General features: G+C 40.4%; 1 protein-coding gene across 6 annotated transcripts in view; it reads right to left on the reverse strand.

The window, feature by feature from the left end:
• Positions 1-26708, reverse strand: part of PACS1 (phosphofurin acidic cluster sorting protein 1) — a 141478-nt gene that overhangs the window by 37594 nt on the left and 77176 nt on the right. For 5 of the 6 annotated variants that reach the window (XR_009542308.1, XM_060158566.1, XM_060158568.1 and 2 more), the window contains exon 2: positions 904-991. Coding sequence is in view for 5 of the 6 variants with exons in the window: in XM_060158566.1 (XP_060014549.1) it covers positions 904-991 (88 nt within the window). In the remaining variant the exon portion in view is untranslated. Of the gene's footprint in view, positions 1-903; positions 992-1081; positions 1111-26708 lie in introns of those variants that run through there. The other variant, XM_060158567.1, reaches the window with a different exon arrangement.

Below are 26708 nucleotides of genomic sequence, written 5' to 3' on the forward strand. Positions count from 1 at the left end.
GTAGTGAGTTTCCTTACAGCCCACTATTTTTCCATGAAATAGAACTCAGTAAATACACCATTCTTAAGCTGAAGGATTCCATCGTTTAGTGGTTCCAGAGGCACTTCAGACTCTCAGTAAGCTTTAGGGATCGTCATTAAAAGGGACTGATCGGTTAAGGAAGCCCTGGTGTCGGAGTTTAACGTCTACATACGTTACTGGCTCTCTGGTTTCTAGTCCCACTTCTGCCACCTGGTATCACCTGGCAACAGGTAAATTCCTTGACCTTTCTGGAGTTCAGTTTCTCCTGAAACTGAAATTCCAAATGCTTAGAATATGAATGTTTGTGAAATACTTTGGGTCCCCTGGAGTTACTGAGGTAATTTCAAGGAATTAAATGTGGGGATGACTCAGAAGACAAAACACCCCAGTAAATTTTAAACTGTCAAGTCTGAAATAATAACCTACAAGTTTCTTCCACCCTATAGAAAACTGCCAAAGCTGCTTCCCCAACCCATACATCTCCTTATACCCAGAAATCCCAGGAATAAGACCGAAACCTACACAAGCCACCCTAGTAACTTCTGAATTTCTAGCCACCCTAGTAACTTCTGAATTTCTAGATCCAGAAGCATGAACTTCTGGATCTTCATGCTAATCCTGTTAGACAGGCAGGGCAGGGAGAGCCACTTTTATCCTTCAGACAAAGAAACTAAGGTTTAAAGTGACTGAGTGCTTTAACTAAGATGCAGAACTGGGACCCAGTAGGTCGCAGGAGCTCAATCGTCTTCCCACTATTGCACCTGCTTTGCTGAGTGAAGGACGAGAGAGCTGGTCCCCTACCAGCATCTCTGAAGCCCCGACAGTGGGCACAAGGTTATCTAGCTTCCTTGGGTCCTGAACAAACAATCCTGTTCAACTCACCTGTAGCTTCACAGCGATGACCACTGAGTTAAGGTCTTTGTCCATTTCTTTTAGCATGACAAGTTTCTTCAGGGTCAAGCTGAACAGCCTAGAAAAATTTTGAGAAAGAAGATCGAGTCAAATGTAAGGAACTTATGAGAAAAGTGACAGACAGTCTGTTGAGGAAATGCTGCTTTACCTAAAGGAAGAATGTTAGAATGCTGTTTACTGTGTCTACCATCAGTAAAACAGCATCCCTCTTATTTAACCTTTGTACTTGGTAAGTGTCAAAAAGGTACATTATTCCATGAATGTCTGTGGATGCCCCTTTATCTCCAGCCAAAACCAAGATGCCTTTTCACTCCTAATATGTGGAAGCAGTTTCTGGGAGCGGGGAGTAGACCAGGGAGGGGCATCAGTATTTATTTTGCTTGCCCAGTTCCAGTTCCACCTTATGTCTAATCACACCTGAAACATTTACCGATGTAAATCTGTAGCAACAAAGGGAAAATCCACGCAAACAAAACAGAAACCATTTGGCAGGAAATGCTTTAAATGACCACAAATTCGATTTCAGCCAAACTTTGCTTCAAACATGCAGAAAATCTTCAGTGCCACAATGAGGAAGTTCCCCTTAATTAAAAGCAATGGGACTGTCCCTCACTCTGGAGTCTTGGCATCTCTAATGTGACTCGACCTTGGCCTCCCAAGGCAGGGCTACCCTGGGCTTCTAGCAGGAGCTGGGAGGGAAACTGCAGATGCTGCCCTTCTGCTTCTGGTTTGAGTGGTTCAAGTCCTTAAAACATCCTTCTCCCCGGTGAGGTTCTGGAGGATGGTTATAGGTGGGACGCTGCCGACCCGAGTCAGGTCCTGAGACCCCGACTTGGCCTGGGGCTCATTTTCCCTGTTTCCCGTCGGTCTCACCTCTGGGCCTCCTCCTTACTCTCTAAGCTCCAGTCGCCCCGAATTCATTTCTGCTCCTCGCGTGTCCACTCTCTCACCTCTGGGCCTTCTTCCAAAGGGCAGGGCCCAGTACAGCTGCTCCGCAAATATTTGTTAATGAAGTTTAACACTTTCTTAAAACGGCCTCTAGCTAAAACCAGGTGAACAAGAATACATGTTGAAGAAATTCATGTAATTCATGAAAAAAGGGGGACAAATCCAGATCCACAGAACTGAATTCTAATTTTGAATTCACCCTCACCCCAAACACTTGCTAAAGATCTGCTGACACGAAGCAAATAAAACTCTTTCTTTCCTTTTGCTTTAAGTCACAATCAAAATCAACTAAAAGAGAGCCTATCAAGTCTTTTCATATACATTATTTCATCCAGAGCTCAAAAACATGACTGTGTGTGTGTGTGTGTGTGTGTGTGTGTGTGAGTGTGTGTGTAGGGGGTGGGGTGGGGTGGGGCAGGGGTCACTGCTCTACCCGTATAACAGAAGAGGAAACAGATTCTTTTTTTTAAAATTTTATTTATTTTTGCCTGCGTTGGGTTTTCGTTGCTGCACGTGGACTTTTCTCTAGTTGTGGTGAGCGGGGGGCTACTCTTCGTTGTGGTGCGTGGGCTTCTCATTGCGGTGGCTTCTCTAGTTGCGGAGCATGGGCTCTAGGCGCACGGGCTTCAGTAGTTGCCGCACACGGGCTCAGTAGTTGTGGCACATGGGCTTAGTTGCTCCACGGCATGTAGGAGCTTCCCAGACCATGGATCGAACCCGTGTCCCCTGCACTGGCAGGCGGACTCTTAACCACTGCGCCACCAGGTTAGTCCTGGGAAACAGATTCTAAACAGAGTAGTGACTCAGCTAAATTCCCACAGCTAGTAAGTGACAGAGCTAGATTCTAACTCCAATCTCCTTGTGGTAGGCAAATAATATCTCCTAATCCTCAGAACCTGTAAACTTTTTACAGGGCAAAAGGGACTCCACAGATGTGATTAAATTAAGGTGGAGAGATGATCCTGGATTATCTGGATGGGTCCACTACAATCACAAGTCTTTATAAGAGGGAGGCAGGAGGGCCCAAGTCAGAGAGTGAGATGTGACCACGGAAGCAGAAGTCGGAGTGATGTGTGGCTGGCTCTGAAGATGGAAGAACCCCAGGGTCAGGGGCCAAGGAATACAAGCAGCCTCTAGAAGCTGGAAAAGGCAAGAAAACCGACGTTCCCTGGAGCCTCCAGAAGAAATGCAGCCTTGCCACCGCCTTGATTTTGGCCCAGTGAAACCCATTTTGGACTTCTGATCTCCAGAATTGTGAAAATAAACGTGTGTTTTGTTTTCAGCCACTAAGTCCGTGGTCATTTGTTACAGCAGCTGTAGGAGCTAATACGCTTCTCCTCTTAAGACCTGAGGCCTCCACTACACAGCTGCCTCCTCAGCCAATGACTGGAGCTCCCGCACCTGTGCTCCTAAAACACGCTCAGGTCTGTTAAACTGGAGTCACCATGGTTCATGCTCGCCGCCCCCTCTCCCCTGCCCATCAACAGCTACCCACAGCATCACTTGTTTCTCCTTTCCCTTCAGAGTAGAAACGTGCTGGCCCAAAAGGAACTCTGGTTCTGCCAACACCCAAGGGATTATTACATTTCACATAGTTGACTACTAAGAAATGTTACTAACTACACTGTTCAGCTGATTTTCAAGGCTTGTTGGAGAGGAAAGGGAAGGAACACAACTGGGATGAGCAAATGGAAAAGACTGGATATGCCCAATTTTGTTCCTCATCTAAGGCTGCCGATTACAAATGCTTCTGATAAGTTGGGTTTTCGTTTGTTTCCAAAGCACCTACAGACGGATGCGCTGGTGCTGAATAAACTCACTGCAAGAAAAAAAGAGTCACAGGAATAAACTGGGAACACGCGTGTTTCTTCCCCTCTGCTTGTGATCCTTCACCCTCTCACACATTCCACACGTTGAGAGAGCATCTCCTGTACGCCAGGCACTGGGTTAGCGGGAGTTTAGAGGACATGGTCCACAGCCTCATGGAGATTACACAGTCTGGTGGGGAAGACAAGCAACGACTTACACGACACTTCTTGTCCTCAGCTCTTCTATGCCCCATGAGGCTCTGGACCATCTTTCCTCTTACATAACATATAAAATATTGTAATAGGTAATATGGTGGAATTTTGTTAGGAGGGAAAAACACATCATATACCAATAAATATTTGGTGAATAAATAAACAAACCTTTAGGCCACAGCACCTTATGTCAAGAAGAAAGCCAACAATGATCTAGTACCTTAGGTAACAAAATAATAACAAGACTGGATGTGTTTAGTGTTTGCTCAGAAACTAGACATGCCACATTGATTTCCATACTATTGGCAATCAGTTCAACAGGTCTTTTTGTTTGTTTTTAATGGTATCACTCAAGGGGATGTGGGGACTTAAATGTATTCTGGTTCTTCAAAGCATAAGAAAATGTGAGTCATTAAGCATCTACCATGTACCAGTTGCTTGAGATACATTTCACTACTTCATGTAAGTCTTACAATAATTCTAAGAGGTGGGGTACTCTACCTAGCTTACAGATAAGGATGTTGAGAAGGATTAAGAAACTTGCCCAAGGTCACACAAGAAAGTGGTTGAGCCAAGATGCAAACTTAGGTTTATCTTAGGTCAGAACCCAATTAAAATTAGTACAGGGCACTTATTTGAAGGTAAGAAGAAATTATTTTAATTACAAGTAAATATTTCCGACAGATATCTTAATACAATAGAAAAACTCTGAGTAAATAAGACACATTTCTCCTTAAACCCACACTCACACAATACTGATTGAAACAGTCCCAGATATAGTTCTGAGGATGACTGAGTCTGGCAAGATGTTCCGACGGAGGTGTCTCAACAAGTAAGAGGCTGATTAGATGCTGATCCTAGGGTTTTTTGTTACTATATGTTTTATCGGTTGGGCACTTCATATGCAGTAAAAATACAGTACCCAAGGCCTGAAAGAAGAGTCCTTCCCTGACCATACTCCAGCTTTAATCAGTTTTTCTACAGCAGAAAATAACTTTACACTAAAATCATAAAGACTGGTAATTCTAAGTGCTAGTGAAGATGTGGACTAACCAGAAGCCCCATACGTGGCTGGTAAGAGTGCAACGTCAGACAGGTATCTGAGAAACCACCTGGTAGCTTATTAGTAGATATTAAATACATGCCTATTCCTCTGCCCAGGTCCCAAGAGAAGCCGAGAAAAACGAGGGCACAGGCCACACAAAGACAGAATGTTCAGAGCAGCCCTAAACTGGGAACAGCCTAAGTGTCCACTAACAGGATGGACCAACGAATTGTGGCATACAAAGACGACAAGCTACTGATGCATGGGACAACATGGACAAACTTCAGAAACACTGTGCTAAGCTAAGAAAGGCAGACACAAAAGACTATATGATTCCACTCATACGAAGTTCAAGGATAGGTAAGACCAATGCATGGCGATAGGAGCCAGTTCAGTAACTGAGGCAGGTGGAGACATTGACTGGGAAGGGTCATAAGGGAACCCTTTGGGGGTGACTGAGACACCCACGACGGTGGCCACGTGGATATTCACACCTGCAAAAATCCACAGAGCTGCTTTATGTTCAAGGCCCAGGCACCACACTGTACACAAACTACACATCAAAAAAAAAATTTTTAAGACCAGAATGAAGGCTTTAGAGTCAGACATAACCTGGTCTGAATTACAGTTCTGTCATATTACTCTGTCAGTCATCCATCAGCCTATGCTGAGCCAGCCACTGTTCCAGTCACTTGCGATGCATCAGGAAACAAAACAGACAAAATTCTTGTCATGGAATTTATATTCTAGAGAAAAAACTGTCAATAACAATAAACATAATTATTAAATAAATTACACAGTATGTTAGATTGTGTTAAAATAGAGCTAGGTGAGGGGGATTGGGAGTGTGAGGCAGAGGAGGGCAGGGAGCGTTGTAATTCTAAGTAAGGTGGTCAGGGTAGGCCTCACTGAGAAGTTCTAGATTAAGGGAAAGAAGTGCAAAGGAGCACACCTGGTCTGTTTGAGAAATATTAAGGCCAGTGGAGCTGAAGCAGAGGGAGCAAGGGTGACAGTGGTATGGGACAAGGTGAAACACATGCATTGTGGGTAGCGGAGCCATACCAGCTATGCAAAGCTTTGTAAACCACAGTAAGGATCTGGTTCTTACTCTGCAAGAAATGGGGAGCCACTGGCTTTAAGTGAGAGAGACATGACCTGTTTTACATTTTAATAGGATTCTTTTAGCTGTTCTATTAGGACAGAATGGAGGGAAGCCAAGGGAAAAGGGGAAAAGGTTGAGAGTTAGAAAGCCACTGCAGTAGTGCAAGCAACAGACGGCAGAGGTTTGGAGGGTAGGGGCAGTGGAGGTGGTGAAAAGTGGTTTGAATTCTGGATATATTGTTGAAAATACAGGCTTTGGGGCCTGAACATCTGGAAAGATGGGGTTATCATTAACTGAGATGGGGAAAGCTCTGGGCAAGGCTGGTTTTGGGAGTTTAAGATTGAGAGTTCAATTCTGGACGTTTTAAATTTGAGATGTCTAGTAGAGATGTTGAGCAGAGAGTTAAGGTACACAAGTCTGCCTGTGGGCTGGGAACATCAAGACGGAAGTGCAGCATAAAGATGGAATTTAAAATCATGAGGATGAGTGAGTATACAGAGAAGAGGACCAGGACTGAGCCCAAGAATATTTCAACATTAAGACAGAGAGATGAAGAGGATGAACTAGCAAAGGATATGAAGAAGAATTAACCAGTGAAGCAGGGGGAATATCAAATGAACGCGATATTCTAGAAGCCAAGAGGGAATGGTCAGCTGTATCACTTGCTGCTGATGGGTCAAGAGGGGCACTGAAAACTGATCACTGAATTTAGCGATATGGAAGCCACTGAGGACCTCAACAAGGGCGGTTTCACTGGAAGAGTGAAAATGAAAGCCAAACTGGAATAAATTTAAGAGAGAATGGGAGGAAAGGAACTGGGAGATAGCAAATCTGTTTCAATCTTAGCTCTATCCCCGTATCCTGACTGTAAACTTCCTGTCCAACAGAAATATAGTGCAAGCCACATTTGTAATTTAAACTTCTCCTGATAGCCATATTTTTTAAAAAGTAAAAACAAAGGTGAAATTAACTTTAGTAATATATTTTATTTAACTCAATATATCCAAAATAGTATAAACAATATACTAAAATATCAATATATGTAAAAAGAATAATATACCTCGACCAAGTAGGTTTTATCTCAGGAATGCAGGACTTCCCTGGTGGCGCAGTGGTTAAGACTCCATGCTCCCAATGCAGGGGGCCTGGGTTTGATCCCTGGTCAGGGAACTAGATCCCACGTGCATGCCGCAACTAAGAGTTTGCATGCCGTAACTAAGGAGCCCACCTGCTGCAACTAAGACTCAGTGCAACCAAATAAATTAAGAAAAAAAGGTATCTAAGATTGGAATTTATTTTCAGATGATGTGATTATCTATATAGAAAATTTGATGTAATCTTCAAAAAATATTAGAATAATAAGTGAGTTTAGAAAAGTTTCAGGAAACAAGATCAATATAATCAATATACAAAAATCAATGGTATTTCTATATACTGGCAACAAATAATTAGAAATTGAAACTTGAAAAAATACAATTTACGACTGCATCCAAAAAAATGACATATACAGGGATAAATCTAACAAATAACATACAAGACCTACACACACTGAAAATTATAAAACATTGCTGAGAGAAATTAAAGAAGACCTAAATAGAGAGACATACATTGTTTGAGTTGGATACCCAATTAAAAAAATGGAATTTCAATTCATACCTTAAGTTGTCTACAGAAATTAATTCAAAATGGACTACAAATCTAAATGTAAACATAAAATTATAAGACTTCTAAGGGAAAAACACAGGAGAAAATATTTGGAACCTTGGGTTAGGCAAAGATTCCTTAGACATGACACCAAAGAACAATCCCTAAAAGAAAAAAATGAGAAAACTGGACTTTGTCAAAATGAATTTGAAAGATGCTATTAAGAGAATGAAAAGACAAGCCATAGAGTGGGATAAAATACTTGCAAATCACCTATTTGATAACAGATTGGTCCAGAATATATAGAGAATTCTCAGATGTTGATGTTAGGAAAACAAACATCCCAGTGAAAAAAATGGGCAAATGTTTTGATCAAACACTTCACCAAAGAAGGTATACAGAAGGCAAGACATATGAAGAGATGCTCAACCTTACCAGTCAGTAGGAAAATGCAAATTACAATCACAATGAGAGACCACTACCTTCCTGCTTGAAAATCGAAATTTAAAAGACTGGTCATTACTCACTGTTGGTGAGGACGTGGAGCAACTGAAACTCACACTGTGGACGGGAATGTAAAATGTACAGTCACTCTGGAAAACAGTTCAGCAGTTTCTTTTTTTTTTTTTTTTTTGCAGTACGCGGGCCTCGGCAGGCGGACTCTCAACCACTGCGCCACCAGGGAAGCCCTAGCAGTTTCTTAAAAAGTTCTACTGACACCTACCATATGATCCAGTCATTCCACTCCTGTGTATTTACCCAAGAGAAAAGGAAATATATATTCCCATACAAAGAACTGTACCTGAATGTTCACAGCAGCTTTATTTGAAATAGCCCCAAACTAGAAACCACCTAAATGTCCATCAACAGACGAATGGATAAACAAACTGGTATATCCACACAATGGAATATTACTTAACAATAAAAATCGATGAACTACTGATGCACATGACATGAATGAACTCAAAATAATTCTGAGTGAAAGAAGCCAAAAAAGAGGTACAAAGTGTTCTAGAAAATGCAAACCTTTAGTGACAGAAGGCAGACCTGTGGTTACCTTTAGGATGGGGACGGGGGTGGCGGTGTACAGAAAAGCATTAACTAGCAGGCCCGAGAAAAGGCCTGCTTACAGGATGGGCCCTTGCCTGACATCTTGGATCTTGGGAGGGCTTCCAGAACTGGTCAGAGTGGCTCTCTGTGCCTAAACTGTTTTTTACAAATGATGTGGTTTATGCTGAATACATGTTGCCCTCCGTGCTAGGAAGAGGGTACCCAACTGGCCAGCCCCCAGCAAGAACCTGGGCAGTACGTCTCTAAGGAGCTTCCCTGGTAAGAACATTTCATATGCGTTGTCACAATCCAGTGCTGGAGGAATTAGGTCCTGTGTGGCTCCAATGGGGAAGGACTCTTGGAATCTTGCACCTGGTTTCCTCTAGACTTTATCCATGCACTTTCCCCCCTGACTTGGCTTTTGTATCCTATAACTGAAATAAATCATAGCTGTGACTACAACTATATACTGAGCCCTGTGAGTTCTCCTAAGAATCATCAAACCTGGACTTCACTGGTGGCGCAGTGCTTAAGAATCCGCCTGCCAATGCAGGGATACAGGTTCAAGCCCTGGGCCGGGAAGATCTCACATGCCACGGAGCAACTAAGCTCGTGTGCCACAACTACTGAGCCTGCACTCTAGAGTCCGTGAGCCACACTACTGAAGCCCCTGTGCCTAGAGCCCATGCTCCGCAACAACAGAAGCCACCACAATTGAGAAGCCCGTGCACCGCAACGAAGAGTAGCCCCCACTTGCCGCAACTAGAGAAAGCCTGTGCACAGCAACAAAGACCCAATGCAGCCAAAAAAATTAATTGATTAAAAAAAAAAGAAAAGAATCAGTGGTCTTGGGGACCCCCAACATAGAGGGGGCGGGAAGAAGCAATTACAAAGGGTACATTGGAGTGATGGATATATTCATGATCTTCATTGTGGTGGTTTCAGTGTATTTGTGTCAAAAGTTGTCAAATTATACACTTTAAATATGTGCAGTTTACTGTATATCAATTATACTTCAATAAAGCTGTTTTTAAATTTTATTTATTTATTTTTGCCTGCATTGGGCCTTCGTTGCTGCGCATGGGCTTTCCCTAGTTGCGGCGAGCGGGGGCTACTCTTCATTGTGGTGCGCGGGCTTCTCCTTGCAGTGGCTTCTCTTGTTGCAGAACACGGGCACTAGGTACGGAGGCTCAGTAGTTGTGGCACACGGGCTTAGTTGCTCCGCGGCATGTGGGATCTTCCCGGACCGGGGCACGAACCCGTGTCCCCTGCATCGGCTGGTGGACTCTCAACCACTGCGCCACCAGGGAAGCCCGGCAGGAGGATTCTTAACCACTGCACCACCAGGGAAGTCCAAAGCTGTTTTGTTTTAAAAGGAAGGTTCTACCCAGTGTGCTGGAGTCTGCTAATTGCCTATCCAACATCTATCTTCCCCTTCCTACTTAATAAAAGAGCACCAGTTTTTAGCTGAGCATGTTTCTTCCTGAAATAAAAGACCACGCTTTCCGGCTTCCTTTGCAGCTAGGTTGAGAACACGTGACTGAAATCTGGCCAATGTGTAAGTGGACGTATTAGGTAGGACACGTGGGAAGACTTTTTTTTAAGGGAGCTCACTCACGTGACAGGACCCTCTTTTGTCCTTTCTCCTTCTTCTGGTCTGTGATGCAGGCTGATGGCCTGAGCTCCGGCAGCTAACTTGGACCATGAGGAAACTGTGATAATTCAATCCATGTGTCAGGAACGTCAATTAGAAAGAGAGGAGCCAGGATCCCTGACGACACCATGGGAGCTACTCTATCAGCTCTGGACTGTTCACCTCTGGATTTTTTATTTTTTATGTGAGAAAGCAATAAGCCGCTATCTTATATAAATCTTTTCTTATTTTTTGTTATATGCAGGTAAAGCTATTCTTTTTTTTTAATTAATTAATTTATTTTGGCTGCATTGGGTCTTTGCTGCTGCGCGCAGGCTTTCTCTAGTTGTGGCAAGTGGGCTTCTCTTGCTGCGGAGCGCGGGCTCTAGGCACACGGGCTTCAGTAGTTGTGGCACGCAGGCTCAGTAGTTGTGGCTCATAGGCTCTAGAGTGAAGGCTCAGTAGTTGTGGCACACGGGCTTAGCTGCTCCGTGGCATGTGGGATCTTCCTGGACCAGGGCTCGAACACGTGTCCCCTGCATTGGCAGGCAGATTCTTAACCACTGCGCCACCAGGGAAGTCCTGGTAAACCTATTATTAATATACGGGAATAGATTCCCAAGATATTAGGACTTTAGTCACCAGCTCCCAGATACTTTTAAGAAAACCAGCTGAATTATTCCTAGAGTCCATTTTAATGGGTGATGCCCTATGAGGAAATCCCAACTCCCATCCTTATAGAAGGAAAGGAAGTTTTCTCAAAAGTTGAAGGAAAAAAAGATTCTTTCCATGATCCCTAAAAGAACCAAATCCCTAGTCTTCTGCACTTCAGAGAGCTAACTAGGAATCTCCACGGTACAGAGGGTTGGAAGCAGGTCCCACAGCACCACTTAGAAATATGGGAGCTGAATGAAGACCCCTCTGTACCCCACCCTCCTACCCACCTCCTCATCTGGGGATGAGGTGGGAGGGCAGTTCTAGTTAAAAGTCCTTAATCAAAGGGGGTTTCAAATGGAAGGTATGGCTGGGGTTCCCCAGCTAGTCCACCTCCGGAACGTCAGTGAAAAGCCAGACAGAGAAAGGCACGCCTCTAGGTAATAGAACTCAAAGAAATCAATGGTTTAAAGTAAAACAATGTCACAAAGATGGCTGGAATCCAAAGGACTTATAAAGGAGGATCCCAGGTTATTCAGCTCAGAGATAATCTTGCTCTCTGCAAAGGAATTTTGAAAATATATTGATAACAGGACTTGTTTACTGTCATTTTTAAAGACTCCACTTGGAAATCTTAGTTAAGTCCCTTATTAACAAAATAATAAAACAACAAATCATGGTCCCCTGATTACTCAAAGTCCTTCCTTCTGCATCTTGATCTTTTCCTGATCCCACCCCTTATTTCCTTGTTAGGTAACCCTGGTGACCCCTTTGCCTCAGTTTTCTCACATAAAATGAAGATAACCCTTTCTACTTAATAACACTGTGATCCGGATTAATTGAGAGACTGAAAGGCAGCACAGGGCCTGGTATATGGTGAGATGCAGTAAACGCTACACTTGGACCCATCAGCATTACCATCGTCATCATCATCATCACTCTTACTTGTTTACTGTTTAAGCCTGTGTTTGCTTAGCTCTTCTATGGGATCAACTTCTATGGGATCAACTTCCTTCCAATAAGAGCAGTGAGGCAACTGCCCTTGTAAAGAGGAGGGAGCTCCTGGTCTCTCCCCGCATTCCCTGCACTGAGCCATTTCTCTCCCACTTCACGGGCACTCGAGCCCTTGCGGAGAACATCCTCACTGCGATCATCCACAGGAAGGATGAAGTCAGAGGAACACTGATGGCATCTAGAATTGGGTTAAAGACCTTCTCTTTGCCCAGCAAGATCTCCATCAACCATTTACTGTACATCTTCTCTGAACTTCAGCTCTATGCTAGAAGATGTGAGGTACATAGAAACAGGAGGCATAATCGCTGCTTCTGAGCAGTTTTTGAGAGACGGGAATTAAGTATATTGAACAATTTGTCAACAAATGTAACACTGCATACATAATACAAGTACTAAATTACATAAAAGAAGATCACAAGTAATTGAGCTGCGGCTTCAGTGAGGACATATTATTTGAGCCCAAGTAAATTCTCTCAAGAAATTGTTTTCTTTAGATCTTATTAGACTAAATCTGAAAGAATAAAAATAAAGCTTGATAACTAGGTATAAAATGGAACGAAAATATAATAAGAATCTTTTGAAACCTTCTAAATTATTCTAGTTTGTGCTTTGCTGTAAGATAAAAGAGAAACAGCCTTAAGTGCTATCTACAAATGATCTCCAATCTGCATTTAACAACTGTTTCAAACTTATCCCCAAGCAAACCAGAACTAGAGGGGCTCACCAGGAGAGAAACAGTCTCATATTCCATCCCCAGCCCCCAGCCCCATTCTGATAGGGTATCAGTGAACAATGAAGTGGCCATATTTTAGACAGAAAAGGGGGAAGAAAGGAGAAACAAAGATCTGGATGAAATAAAAAACTGAAGAGCTAGTCTCTGAACCAAACCGACAGTCCTCTTGGGACCAGAGCAGATAAATGCTGGACCAGAAGCCAAGTGACCTGGATCATTCTTTTGTCCCAACAAGAAATGGCTGTGTCACGTGAGCAAGTCTCGCTTTTCTCCCCTGCAGTTCTTTAATCCTAAAATGGGAAGAGTGAGCTCTGCCTTCCCTCTACAACAGCATTTATCAGGATAAAGTGCAAATCAATAGAAAAAAATTATGGGAAAGGTTTTTCTTTGTGAGAGTAACTCCATTTCTAAAACGGTCTCCATTTTAACAGGGCGCCTGTAGAGGTCTGCACGAGCTTCAGTAACAATAACGTGAAAGGTAAATTTCTGAGCAGTGTATTTTACTGCTTACGAAGTTACGTGACTATGTAGATATTGAAATTATTACTTCACGTGAAATAGCGTAATTTTCACTGTGAAACAATTAACTAAGGCATTATTATTTTAAAATGAGTAGTCCTAAAGCAGATTTTTAAAAAGTAAAGTGACTAAATTATCATCCGGAAAGGCACAACTTGGAAGAGATGGGCTGAATGAGATGCAGAGGAGAGTGGATTTTCCAGTGAATGCATAAGAGGAAAAAAGATTTCCTGTCTCTAACTGTCGCAAGAAATCAGATGGCACTAGGCATTGTTCAAATGGAGAAACACCAGAGAATGAGAAAAACTCAGACCCAAACAAGAAACAGAACCCAGGAAGATGCTTAGACACGTTTTATTCCCCAGCCATCTGATATGACTCTACGAAGCACAGGAATGTAAGGTTATGAATAAATCCCTAATTTTCAGCTACTGAGCATATGTTTATCTTTGGAGTATAAATGCCAACCACTTGCACATACTAACAAGATTTATAACATTTTCCCCTCTTTTACAAAGTTCTTGATGATAGTCTTCTGGATAGGAAAACAGGCCTCGAATGTGTGGGGAGGTGTGGAGGGGGCTTACCTATTAAAATCAGACAGGACAATTTTCAGGTCTGCAGCCCCTTAGTGAGATAGAAGAGACTGAAGTGTACGTTCTCTCATCTATAAAATAGAACTGCCGTGTGAACTAGCAAATGGGAAAGCACCTAGCACAGAGCCTGGCACATCAGAAGTGCTCAAAAAGGGTACATGCCGTCAGCATCGGACAAGTCCCAGTCACTTAAATTACTGTCCCTCATTGTGACAACCCCTTAATCCATGTGTTTCAGTGATAGAGGTAGAGGGCATGTGTGGGAAGGACAAAAACAAACAAATAAAAACCCTCTAGGGTGCAGCCAAAAATAACAGGGGCAAGAACCAATAAAATATATGAAAACAAAAATATATCATATCCAAGGAGACTCCCAAGGCACGCATGGTTGAATATTAGGAACTTAGTAATACATGTTATCACATTAATAAGCTCAAAAAATACAATTATTTTATTAGATGCTGAAAAGGGATTTGATCAAATTCAACATGCATTCCTAATTTAAAAAGACCCTTGGGAAAAGAACAATAGAAAAATACCTCCTTAACATAAACTTTAAACATATATATTTTCCATATAGTCAGCATCAGGATTGAAGGTGAGAGACCAGAGCATTCCTTCTGAAGACAGTAACAATATATAGGCCTATCTCTGCTACTTATATAAAACTGGTCTTAAAAGCTGGCTGAAGTAATTAGAAATAAATGATATAGAAGCAAGGAGGAGACAAAACTATCCCATCTACAGGTGTGTGACTGTGCACTAGAACTCAAGAGAATCAACCAAAAAGCTAGTGGAGTCATTAAGAAAATATCAAAATAAATATATAAAAATCAAAAGTCTGCTTAATGCGGATGCTAACCAATAATTAAATATAATTGGAGGGACTTCCCTGGTGGCATAGTAGTTAAGAGCCCGCCTGCCAGTGCAGGGGACACGGGTTCCATCCCTGATCCGGGAAGATCCCACATGCCGTGGAGCAACTGGGCCCGTGTGCCACAACTACTGAGCCCATATGCCTAGACCCCGTGCTCCGCAACGAGAAGCCACCGCAATGAGAAGTCTGCGCACTGCAACAAAGAGTAGCCCCCGCTAGCTGCAACTAGAGAAAGCCTGGGGCAGCAACGAAGACCCAATGCAGCCAAAAATAAGTTAATTAATCAAAAATAATAATAAATATAATTGGAAAGTAGGTAGAGATGCTTGCTGCAGTATTCAAGGAGGAAATGATTTTCTAATTAACTTCAAAATGCTTCAGAAAAAAATAAATAGGACAAAATTTTAAAAATTGCTCACGGTAGGAGATTAATATATATGGGGCTGCACTAAATGCCTCTCTCTTCTTTTCTGTAGGTTTTAAAAATTTCATAGTAACAAAAAAGAAAAAAAAAGAAAGAAAGGAAAGAAAAATGCCAAGAAACTTCTAGGGACAAAGAGTAACGAAGAGAGCTTGACCCAATAGGACATTAACATGTATTCTAAAGCCAAAGTAATTAAAATACCTTGGTATTGAGAAAAGAATAAACAAACAGATAAATGGAAGAGAACAGAGTCCAAAATTAGACCCAAGTATAAATAGGAATTTACTGTATGTAAAAAATAGATGAATTACTCAATTAATAAATAGCACTGGAAAACTGGCTAGCTATTTGAACAAAAACAATGATGGATCCCTATCTTATTCCTTACACCAAAGTAAATTTCAGCTGGATTAAAGATTTAAATAGAAAAAAGAAAGAAAGCCATAAAAGTAGCAGAAGAAAATATGGACAATTAAAAAACTAATCTGTTGGGGAAAGGCTTTCTAAGCATCACACCAAATCAGAACCCATAAAGGAACTGACTGATACACATAAAAATAAAAAACTTCTATATAGCAAAATCAATAATAAAAAAGAAATCTGAACATACTCAAAAAGATTTAAAGATTTTAATAACTACAATGAAAAATATTTGTGATATGATAAAATGTCAAATCCTTAATATGCAAAGAGTTATTACAAATCAACAGAAAAAACAAATACCTCAAAATAAAAATTGGCAAAGAATATTAACAGGCAATTCACAAAGGAAGAAAAAGGAGTGGTGAAAAACACATAAATAGATATTTAATTTTACTACTAAGCAGATAAACACAAATATCAACCATACTGAAAAAATGAGAAAGAGTGACAAGACCCAGAGTTGTGAGAATATGGGAAAAAGGCACTCTAATGTACCGCTGGCAGGAATGAAACCTACTAGCAATTTTCAGTTTTTAGAGAGCAGTTTCATAATAAGTATTAAAATTTTAATATGCATACCTTTTGAAAGTATAATCCCATTTTTAGAAATTTATATAAGAAGATAGAGCAGTACACACAGGGAACTGATTAATAAATATTATATTTATATAAAAAGCAATGTATAGTTACTATAAGGGACGATGTAGATCTAAATATATTAAATTGAGAAAACATAATAATTATGGTATAATTTCATTTTTGTTAAATCACATTTAGTTTTCACACAAATGGAAGATCATTCAAACAAATTCTGACAGTGGTCATTGCTGGGCAGTGGGATTCTACCTTATTCTTATTTTCTTCTTTAAGTTTTTTGGTATTGTTTACATTTTAAAAATATCTATTTTTCGTACCAAAAAATATATTTACATTTTAGGAGAAAGATTTTTTAATAGTGATAATTATTAAAACTAGGTGACAGGTACATGGGGGATCACCATACTATTTTTCCTAGTTTTGAAAATCCATAAATTAAAAAATAAACAATTTGAGTAAAAGAAACAGGCTGAACAGAAATCAGAGGGCCATACAACAGGCACATGAAAAGATGCTCAACATCGCTAATCAGGGAAATGCAAATCAAAACCACCATGAGATATCACCTCACACCTGTCAGAATGACCATCATCAAAAAGAACACAAATAAAAATGGTGAGGATGTGGAGGGAAGTGAACCCTCGTGCACTGCTGGTGGGGATGTAAATTGGTGCAGCCACTGTGGAAAACAGAACGGAAGTTTCTCAAAAAACTAAAAATAGAACTACCATATGACCCAGCAATTCCACTCCTGGGTATATATCCAAAAAACCCCCAAAATACTAATTTGAAAAGATACATGCACCCCAATGTTCATAGCAGCATTATTTACAATTGCCAAGATATGGAAGCAACCTAAGTGTCCATCAACAGATGAATGGATAAAGATATGGTACACACACACACACACACACACACACACACACACACACACACACACACACAATGGAATACTACTCAGCCATAAAAAAGAGTGAAACTTTTGCCATCTGCAGCAACATGGATGGACTTGGAGTGTACTATGCTAAGTGAAATAAGCCAGACAGAGAAAGACAAATACTATATGATATCACTTATATGTGGCATCTAAAATATACGACAAACTAGTGAATATAACAAAAAAGAAGCAGACTCACAGATACAGAGAACAAACTAGTGGTTACCAGTGGGGAGAGGAGAGGGGTGGGGCCAATATAGGGGTAGGGGATTAAGAGGTACAAACAATTAGGTATGAAATAAGCTACAAGCACATATTGTACAACATGGGGAATATAGCCAGTATTTTACAACAACTATACATGGAGTATAACCTTTAAAAATTGTGAATCACCATATTGTACACCCGTAACTTATATAACATTGTACATTAACTATACTTCAATAAAAACGAAATCAGAGGGCTATAATCAATCACTAAAACGTACTTATTTAAAAAGTATCAGGACTTCCCTGGTGGCACAGTGGTTAAGAATCCGCCTGCCAATGCAGGGGACACAGGTTCGAGCCCTGGTCAGGGAAGATCCCACATGCCGCGGAGCAGCTAAGCCCGTGTGCCACAACTACTGAGCCTGTGCTCTAGAGCCCGCGAGCCACAACTACTGAGTCCGCGTGCTGCAACTACTGAAGCCCGCACACCTAGAGCCCGTGCTCCGCAACAAGAGAAGCCACCGCAATAAGAAGCCCATGCACCACAACGAAGAGTAGCCCCTGCTCGCCACAACTAGAGAAAGCCCACATGCAGCAACAGACCCAAAGCAGCCAAAAATAAATAAAATAAAATAAAAAATTTTAAAGATAAAAAACTAAAAAGTATCAAAAAATAAATTAAAAAAAATAAATAGAAAGTATCTATGGCTTAAATGAGGGAAAAAAATCCATAAAACTAATTCTAAGCCCACTCATACAAGGGTAAAGATTAAACAAAGTAGATTAGAATCCCAGAATACTGGAACTGAATACACTATTTCCATTTTACAGGTTCAAAGAGATGAGACATAAAAAATAGAAACCGGGCTTCCCTGGTGGCGCAGTGGTTGAGAGTCCGCCTGCCGATGCAGGGGACGCGGGTTCGTGCCCCGGTCCGGGAGGATCCCACGTGCCGCGGAGCGGTCTGGGCCCGTGGGCCGTGGCCACTGGGCCTGCGCGTCCGGAGCCTGTGCTCCGCAGCGGGAGAGGCCACAACGGTGAGAAGCCCGCGTACCGCAAAAAAAAAAACAAACAAACAAAAAAAAATAGAAACCTCTTCAGCCAAACACATTCCCTCCAATTAGAATGGGTATAGATGCTAAATGCTGAATATTATATCAAACCAAAACAGACACATGTTCTCCCCTGCAAAAGTGCAACTTAACGGCTACTTAAAGAAATCAAGGAGAAGCCTAAACCATGTTTTAAATCTCAAATATTTCCCTCACATGTTAAAACTATTGCTCAAATAAAAATATGTAATGAGAATGGTCAATTTGACTCTGTAATGAGTATTTTAACAAAAAACATTTTATCTCACTTTACAAGGAAGAATGAAACTTGAATTACAGTTGAATCTGAAAAATACTAGATACGCACTTAACAGGAAAGGAAAGCAGATAGCTAATAAACATATAAAAAGATGCCCAAACCAATCAGTAATAAGGAAAATGCAGATCAAACCACAGGGAGATACTATTTCACTTCCACTGGAGGAGAAAAAATAAATCTGACAACATCAGGTGATGTGATTATGGTGATCAGAACAATTAAACACTGCTGGTGGGAGGGCAACTCGGTCTATCTACTTTTGCAAAGAGTTTGGCTTTACAAAGCAAAGGCAGAGAACACACACACCCTGGGGCTTAGTCTGTGAACAGACCCTAGGGCAGTAGTTCTCTAAGTATGGTCTGAAACCCTCTGGAATCCTTTCAGGAGGTATGCAAGGTCAAAACTATTTTCAAAATGATTCCAAGGTGTTATTTCCTCTTTCACTCTCATTCTCTCCCAAATATGCAGTGTTTTCCACTCATGTGTGACACTGTAACAAATCGAATGCAGAAGCATACAGGAGAAATCAGTGGTTTTCTATTAAGACAGTAAAGAGATTTGAAAAAATGTAAAACCATGCCATATTTCTCATTAGTTTGTTTTGGAAACCACAGTTTTTCTTTCAGAAAAATGTTAATTTTTATTTTATTATTTTAATTTTAAAATCATTGTTTTTTAAATAAGTTAATAAGTAAACATTTTAAACATTTCTATTCTAATTTGTAGTACAGTGAATATTAATAGATATAACCCACCAGGAGACATGCACAAAAATACCTTTAGCATGACTATTTGCGACTCCCCCGCCACCCCGCAAAACCCCCAAACAAACAAAGATCAAACAAAAAACTCATTAACACCACAAATGTCTATCAACATACATGCATACACAGTAATACAATGGAATACTACTTATACATCCGTGGAAATGAATGAATTACAGATATACACAACAGTAAGAAAACAGAAAACACCCAACATGAATCTATGTACATAAAGCTCAAAACACAACACTAAATAATACACTGTTTAGGAAGACAAATATTCAAGCGAATGATAAAAACAGTTATGTATTGAGGATAGCAGTTACCTCTGAGGGGGAGGGAAAAGGATGAGGAAAAAGAGGGATATATAAGGAACTCAATGACTAAATTCTTTTTCTTAAATTGGGTAGTAGGTTCTTGGGTGTTTGTTGTAAAATGATTCCTTATATATTTATATAGTATACCTCTTCTAAATATTCTCAAATATCTACTCAATATTTAGTAAAATACTCAATATCTAATAAGAACAACTAGAGATCACAGTGGTTCAAGACTCTGGAAAAGATGAGGCAGATCTAAAGACTAAAAATGGGGAGTAAATTCACTAAATTTTTGTTACGCATCCGCCATATACTACTATGATAATTTTTGAGGGAATACAAAATACACAAAACCCCCACCCTTAAGAAGTTCACAGGAAGAGAGGCTGGACTTCCACTTCATAGAAGAATGGGGAAGCTGCAGCAGATCAGCACTCCTGCCAAGAACAATGGAAAAAGCTGGCTAAAATACAGGAACCGTCTGTTTTAAAGTAGTAGAGGGCTCCCCTGGTGGCAGAGTGGTTAAGAATCCGCCTGCCAATGCAGGGGACACAGGTTCCAGCCCTGGTCCGGGAAGATCCCACATGCCACGGAGCAACTAAGCCCGTGTGCCACAACTACTGAGCCTGCATGCCACAACTACTGAAGCCCGCGTGCCTAGAGCCTGTGCTCTGCAACAAGATAAGCCACCACAATGAGAAGCCCGTGCATCGCAACGAAGAGTAGCCCCCACTCGCCACAACTAGAGAAAGCCCGAACAAAGACCCAATGCAGCCAAAAATAAATAAATAAAATAAACAAATTTATTTTTTTAAAAAAGTAGGGCTTCCCTGGTGGCGCAGTGGTTGAGAGTCCGCCTGCCGATGCAGGGGACACGGGTTCGTGCCCCGATCCGGGAGGATCCCACATGCCACGGAGCGGCTGGGCCCGTGAGCCATGGCCGCTGAGCCTGTGCGTCCGGAGCCTGTGCTCCGCAACGGGAGAGGCCACAATGGTGAGAGGCCCGTGTACCGCAAAAAAAAAAAAAAAAAAAAAAAAAAAGTAATAGGGAGAAAACCTTTAACAAATTAAAAAATATAGTAGTAGAGAGTTTCTGGAGGGGCCAAGAGAAGAGAATCTTGAGAAAAGAGCTGACTTTTGCAGTAAATTACAGATTCTGAATATGGGCAGGAGGCAGAGAATCTGGGCTTTCTGTCAGATATGAGCAAAATGGTGGCTTCAAGCACACTGCCAGTTTTTCTCTGAGGATGTTTGCTGAATACTGATGGTGTACGAGGCAGTAAAAACCTAAGCAAAAATCTCCTGAAAAGCAGTTTTGTTAGACTAAGAATGTGGTCTCTATCAGGGAAGAGGGTCCTGAGAACACATGAGGTCTCAGTGGGAAACCCCGGAGGGCTGGGGGGAACCAGAGGTTAGAAAGTCTGAGCCTCACCAGAACTGCAAATTCAACTTCCATCTAGCGCAGCCTCTGATTGGATTAAGGTGATCAGCCAAGCAGAGGGAAAAGTGAGCCCTGACTGGAGGAAAATCTCATCATCTGAAGCTCCTACAATTATTTTTGTATACAATGCCTGGCATTACTAAACATGGCAAAAGACAGGACCATACAATTGGAAACTAAGGGGGAAAAAAAAAAGACTGATAGAGACCTAAAGATGACCCAGATGTTAGGAGTTAGCTGGAAAGCACCTAAAAGTAACAATAATTAATCTGGTTTAAAAAACAAACAGGAACAACAAAAAAAGAAAACACAACCAGGAGAAAAGATGAAAAAAGGAGACGAAAAGATGGAGAATTTTACCAGAGAACTGGAGACCTATACATAAGGACCTATACAGAGACAACTTATCAGTTACATATTTCCTCCAATCATCAGACTTGTATATTCAACTGCTTTCTGCCTGGCAGTTAGCTCTACTTGGAAGTATCAATGGCATCTCAAATTCAACATGTTCAAAACCCAACTTTCCTTAGTAAACTTCGTCCTTTTCACTGTTCACAATCCATTCTATTAAGCAAACAAGAAACCTAGGAGTAACCTACGACAGCTCTCTCTCCCTTGCCTTCATATCCAAACCATTATCAAGTGTTGTCAACGATACCTCCGAAAGGGCTTTCAAATCCATTTCTTTCTATTATCACCAATCCCAACCTAGTCTAAGACACCATAACCTACTTCTGCAACAGCCTCCTAACCAATCTACCTACACTCTTGTTTCCCTTCAATTTGTTCTTTACCTTGTGGTTAGAGATCTTTTTGAACCAGCAGTCTGATCATGTCTGGTACCCCTCAGCCTCAATTAATATGTCCCCAAGCTAGGCTCAGTGAGGACAGTGAGAACATCTATTTTAGCTATTTTATCTGACCACAGCAATCCAAGCACCTAACAGAGTGCCCGGCACACAGTAGGCACTCAGTGAAAATACTGTTGAACAAGTAAACATACTTTCTACAATTTTGCCCTTGAAAAATGAGTGGGAATTTCTATACAGAAATACATGATTATTCATGAACCCATTTCACCAAGCAGTGTCAATTCCAGGCAAACAAGAAAATAGGATAAGTAAAGTCTCTTAGTGGCTGACTTTAGAATAAAGAACACATTAATTGGTCTTAGGTTAAAGGTGTCACAGTAAGACATAAGTATCGGGTTCTTTTATTCTAGATGAGTTGGTACCAGTGCAAAAAGGGTTAAAAACATTTTTTAGAAAACTGTCAGGTGGAAACTATTTTTTTTCCACTCCACTTTATAAATTCAGGGAGATTAGGCACTAAATGGGAGCTGACATTTGCCTCTGTTTAGTAATATTCTCTAACAAGCACACACCATGGCCTCTGGCCATTAGAATTGATGGAGAGTTTGTAACATGGAAGACAGATCTGACGAAATTATACAAAATGTTATCAGTGTGACAATGAAATGGTAAATATGAAATAAAAGAAAACAGAAAAGCTAGATCTGAAATATAATGAACACCTAGGAGAAATAGAGAAATTAGGGGAGGGACATTATTCAAAGAGATAATAGCAAAGAATTCTCCAGAATTTTCCAAAGCCACCCATCCTCAGATTTGGAAAGTCCAACAAATCTGAAGGAGAGTAAATAAAAATGAATCCACACTCAGACATATTACTGTAAATCTGCAGAACACACCAAAGACAAGAAGACTTAAAAGCTCCTGTAGAAAAAAAGACAAATAAGAAACAATCAGACTGACAACTGACTTAAAAAAAATCAATTTTATTGAGGTTTAATTTACATGTTACATAGTTCACCTATTTTAAGCGCATAACTCAATGATTTTTAGTAAATTTACCAGATGGTGCAGCCACAATACAGTTTTAGAATGTTTCCATCAACAAAATGATCCCTTGCTGCCCATTTACATTCAATCCCTGTTCCCCACCACCCCAAGACACCAGTCCATTCTCGGTCTCTACAGATTTGTCTTTTCTGGACATTTCATATAAATGGAAATACACAATATGTGTCTGGCTTCTATAAAGCTGTACATAAAGGATATATACCTAGCATAATGATTTTGAGGTTTATCCATTTGTTGCATGTATCAGTATTTTATTTATTCATTTTTTATTACCGAATAGTCATGTTACGAACATCCACACACCAGTCTTTGTGTGGACCCATGCTTTCATTTCTCTTGGGTATACACTGCCAGTGGAATTGCTGGGTCATATGGTACATTTAGGTTTAGCTTTTTAAGAAACTGCCAAACTATTTTCCAAAGTGGCTGTGCCATTATCCATTCCCACCAGCAACGTATGGAGTTCCTGTTTCTCCACATCCTCACGAACATTCATGTTAATTAAGTGTTAATTAAAACATTTTCAGATAACAAAACCTGAGAGTTTACTACCAAGAGTTTATGAGAGTTTATGTGTATTACTTTTATCTACTGCTAAATAACAATACAAATGGCTATAAATAACACACATTTATTATCTCTCACTCTCTGTGTGTTAGAAATTCAGAAGCAGCTGAGCTGAGTGGTCCTGGCTCAAGGTCTCTCAGGAGGTTTCAGTCAGGATGTTGGCCAAGGCTGCAATCATCCTGACCAGGACGGCAGGGTCTGCTTTCTTTCCAGGTGGTTCACTCACAAGTACTGGCTGTCGGTTGACAAGTGGCCTCAGTTCCTCTCCCAGGGCTGACTGATATCCTCTGGACATGGGAGCTGGCTTCCTCGCAGAGTGAGTGGTCCAAGAAAGAGCAAGGCAAAGGTGCAACGTATTTTATGTCCTAGCCTCAGAGGTCACACTCCATCATTTCCACAATATCCTAATGGTTACACAGGTCAGCCTCGTTCAGTGTGGGAGGGATACTAAGTGTGAATCCCAGAGAGGGTGAATCACTGGGGCGCCTTAGAGGCTGGCTTGAGCATTAATATGCCTTCTTAAGGCTATACTATAAAAATAAGAAAATGGTCCTAGAAGATCAAGGTCAAGGATAGAAAAAGAAATGATGGACAAAGAAAATCATAAAAATGTGGGTAAATTTAAACAAACTGCTAATATGAAACAAGAATGACTGTCTAATTTACCCACAGTAAATGTTATAGCACACATGGTAAGAGGAACTGCCTGAAGTCAGAGAATGTTTTTAAGGTCCCTGAATTGTTTCAGAGGAAAATGGAAACTAACTAACGTTAAACTCTTAGGTACTCACTTTCAAACTTTGAGAGCAATCATCAAGAAACTGAAAATTGAATGCCTATCTTTCAAATTGGTAGTTTAAATGGAATGTGAGAGAAAAAAAAAAACAACTTAACCAATTCAAAGGAAACAGAGGAAAAGGGTTAAAAAAAGGAAACACAGGAAGAAGAATCATAATAGAAATCAGAAGTATTCAGAAAATATTCAGAACTAAAAATTAACTAAAACATTGTATATCAAAACTTTGTTATGCCACTAAAGAGGTTCTTAGAGGAAATTTTATCTTATTGTTGTTTTTTAGAGGAAACAACAGTCTTAAGTGGTTATATTAGAAAAGAAGAAATGTTGAAATAAATGAATTAAGCAGCCAATAAGAAGGAAAAAAAACAAAAGCAAAAACAAAGCAAACCAACCAACCAAACAAACAAAAAAACCCAGCCAAATAAACCAAAAAAATCTCAAGGTAAGAAAATGATGAGGATAAAGCAAATTTCATAAAATAGAAAATAAATATATATGACTTAGTAGACTAATAAAATTTAGAAACCTGGAACCGTTTTTTAAACGGACATACTCCAGACAAAGCAGAGATTTATTAGAGCATGCCACAAAACACTTTTATTTAAATAAAGTTGAAAACTTAGATGAAAAAGGCAGATTCCTAAAAAATACAATGTAACAGAAATGACTAAGGAAGCTGCAGAAAAGCTGAATGGCTGTAAAACCATTAAAGACATTGAGCAGTAATTTAAACTCTTCTGAAAATGAAAACACCAGGTCCAGATAATTTTTAGAGGCAAATTCTATCAAATATTCAAGGAAGAGATAATATTAAGCTTACACACGTTTTTCCAGAGGATCAAAAAGAGGGAACACTTTGCAATCCATTTCATAATATTTACATATCCTTAGTACCCAAGAAAGTAAAATTAAAGGCCAATCTCATTTACGATCATAGATGCAAAATTTCAAAACAAAATATTAGCAAACTAAACCTAACAATGTATTAAAAAATGCATCATGACCCATTTGTACAGGAATACAAGGATGCCTTAACATTAGAAAACCTAATGCAACTTTCCATTAACGGATTCAAGGACAAGATATATGATCATAAAGGACAAAATATATGATTATATCAATATGATCATATCATATTAAGCATCTGGGGAAAGTAAACGTCCATTCGTGATAAATGCTCTTAGCAACCTTGGAATAGAAAAACCTTCCTTGACATAAAGGGTATGTACCAAAAATCTACAGCAAAAATCTTAATGGTGAAGCATTAGAACCTTCTCTTTAAAACCAAGAATAACACACAGTGTCCACCATTCCCACTTCCATTCAAGGCTATACTGTTGTCATGACCCTAGCCAGCCCAGGGAGAAAACCAAAAAACATAAAAATACAAGGATTAAAATGGAAGAAACAGGGGCTCCCCTGGTGGCACAGTGGTTAAGAATCCACCTGCCAATGCAGGGGACATGGGTTCGAGCCCTGGTCCGGGAAGATCCCACATTCCGTGGAGCAGCTAAGTCCGTGCGCCACAACTACTGAAGCCTGCGTGCCTAGAGCCTGTGCTCTGCAACAAGAGAAGCTACTGCAAAGAGAAGCCCATGTACCGCAATGAAGAGTAGCCCCCGCTCGCTGCAACTAGAGAAGGCCCACGTGCAGCAATGAAGACCCAATGCAGCCAAAGATAAATAAATAAATAAATAAATATATTTTTTTAATGGAAGAAACAAAACTCATTATTTGCAGGTTGATATGATTTGGGAAATCCAGAAGATTTCTCATTATTAGGATTGATGAGAGTTTAACCAGGTTGCTAGATTTCTGAAAATCAATTGCATTTCTAAACACCAGCAACAAAGAAATAAAACGTAATTTTTAAAAAAGATACTATTTGCAAAACAACAAAAATTAGACACCTGAGATAAAACAGAGTAAGAGCAAAAGCTAACAACTGAGCTAATAGCTGAGCATTGTGTCTCCCTATGAAATAGAAACTCTTATTAGCCCTGTTTTACAGATGAGGAAACTGAGGCACAGAGAGGTTGATTTATCTAAGATCACACAATTAGTAAGCAGCCACGTTAAGGGTTAAACCCAGGCAGTATAGTCCTGGAGCCTTTGCTCTTAGCACCCCTCCAAGCTGCCTCCCTCTCTGCAAGATGGGCAAGGCCTTTACGTAGTTGTAGGCTACGTTGACCATGCACAAA

This window comes from Lagenorhynchus albirostris, chromosome 9 (assembly GCF_949774975.1).
Source record: "Lagenorhynchus albirostris chromosome 9, mLagAlb1.1, whole genome shotgun sequence".
Taxonomy (NCBI): domain Eukaryota; kingdom Metazoa; phylum Chordata; class Mammalia; order Artiodactyla; family Delphinidae; genus Lagenorhynchus; species Lagenorhynchus albirostris.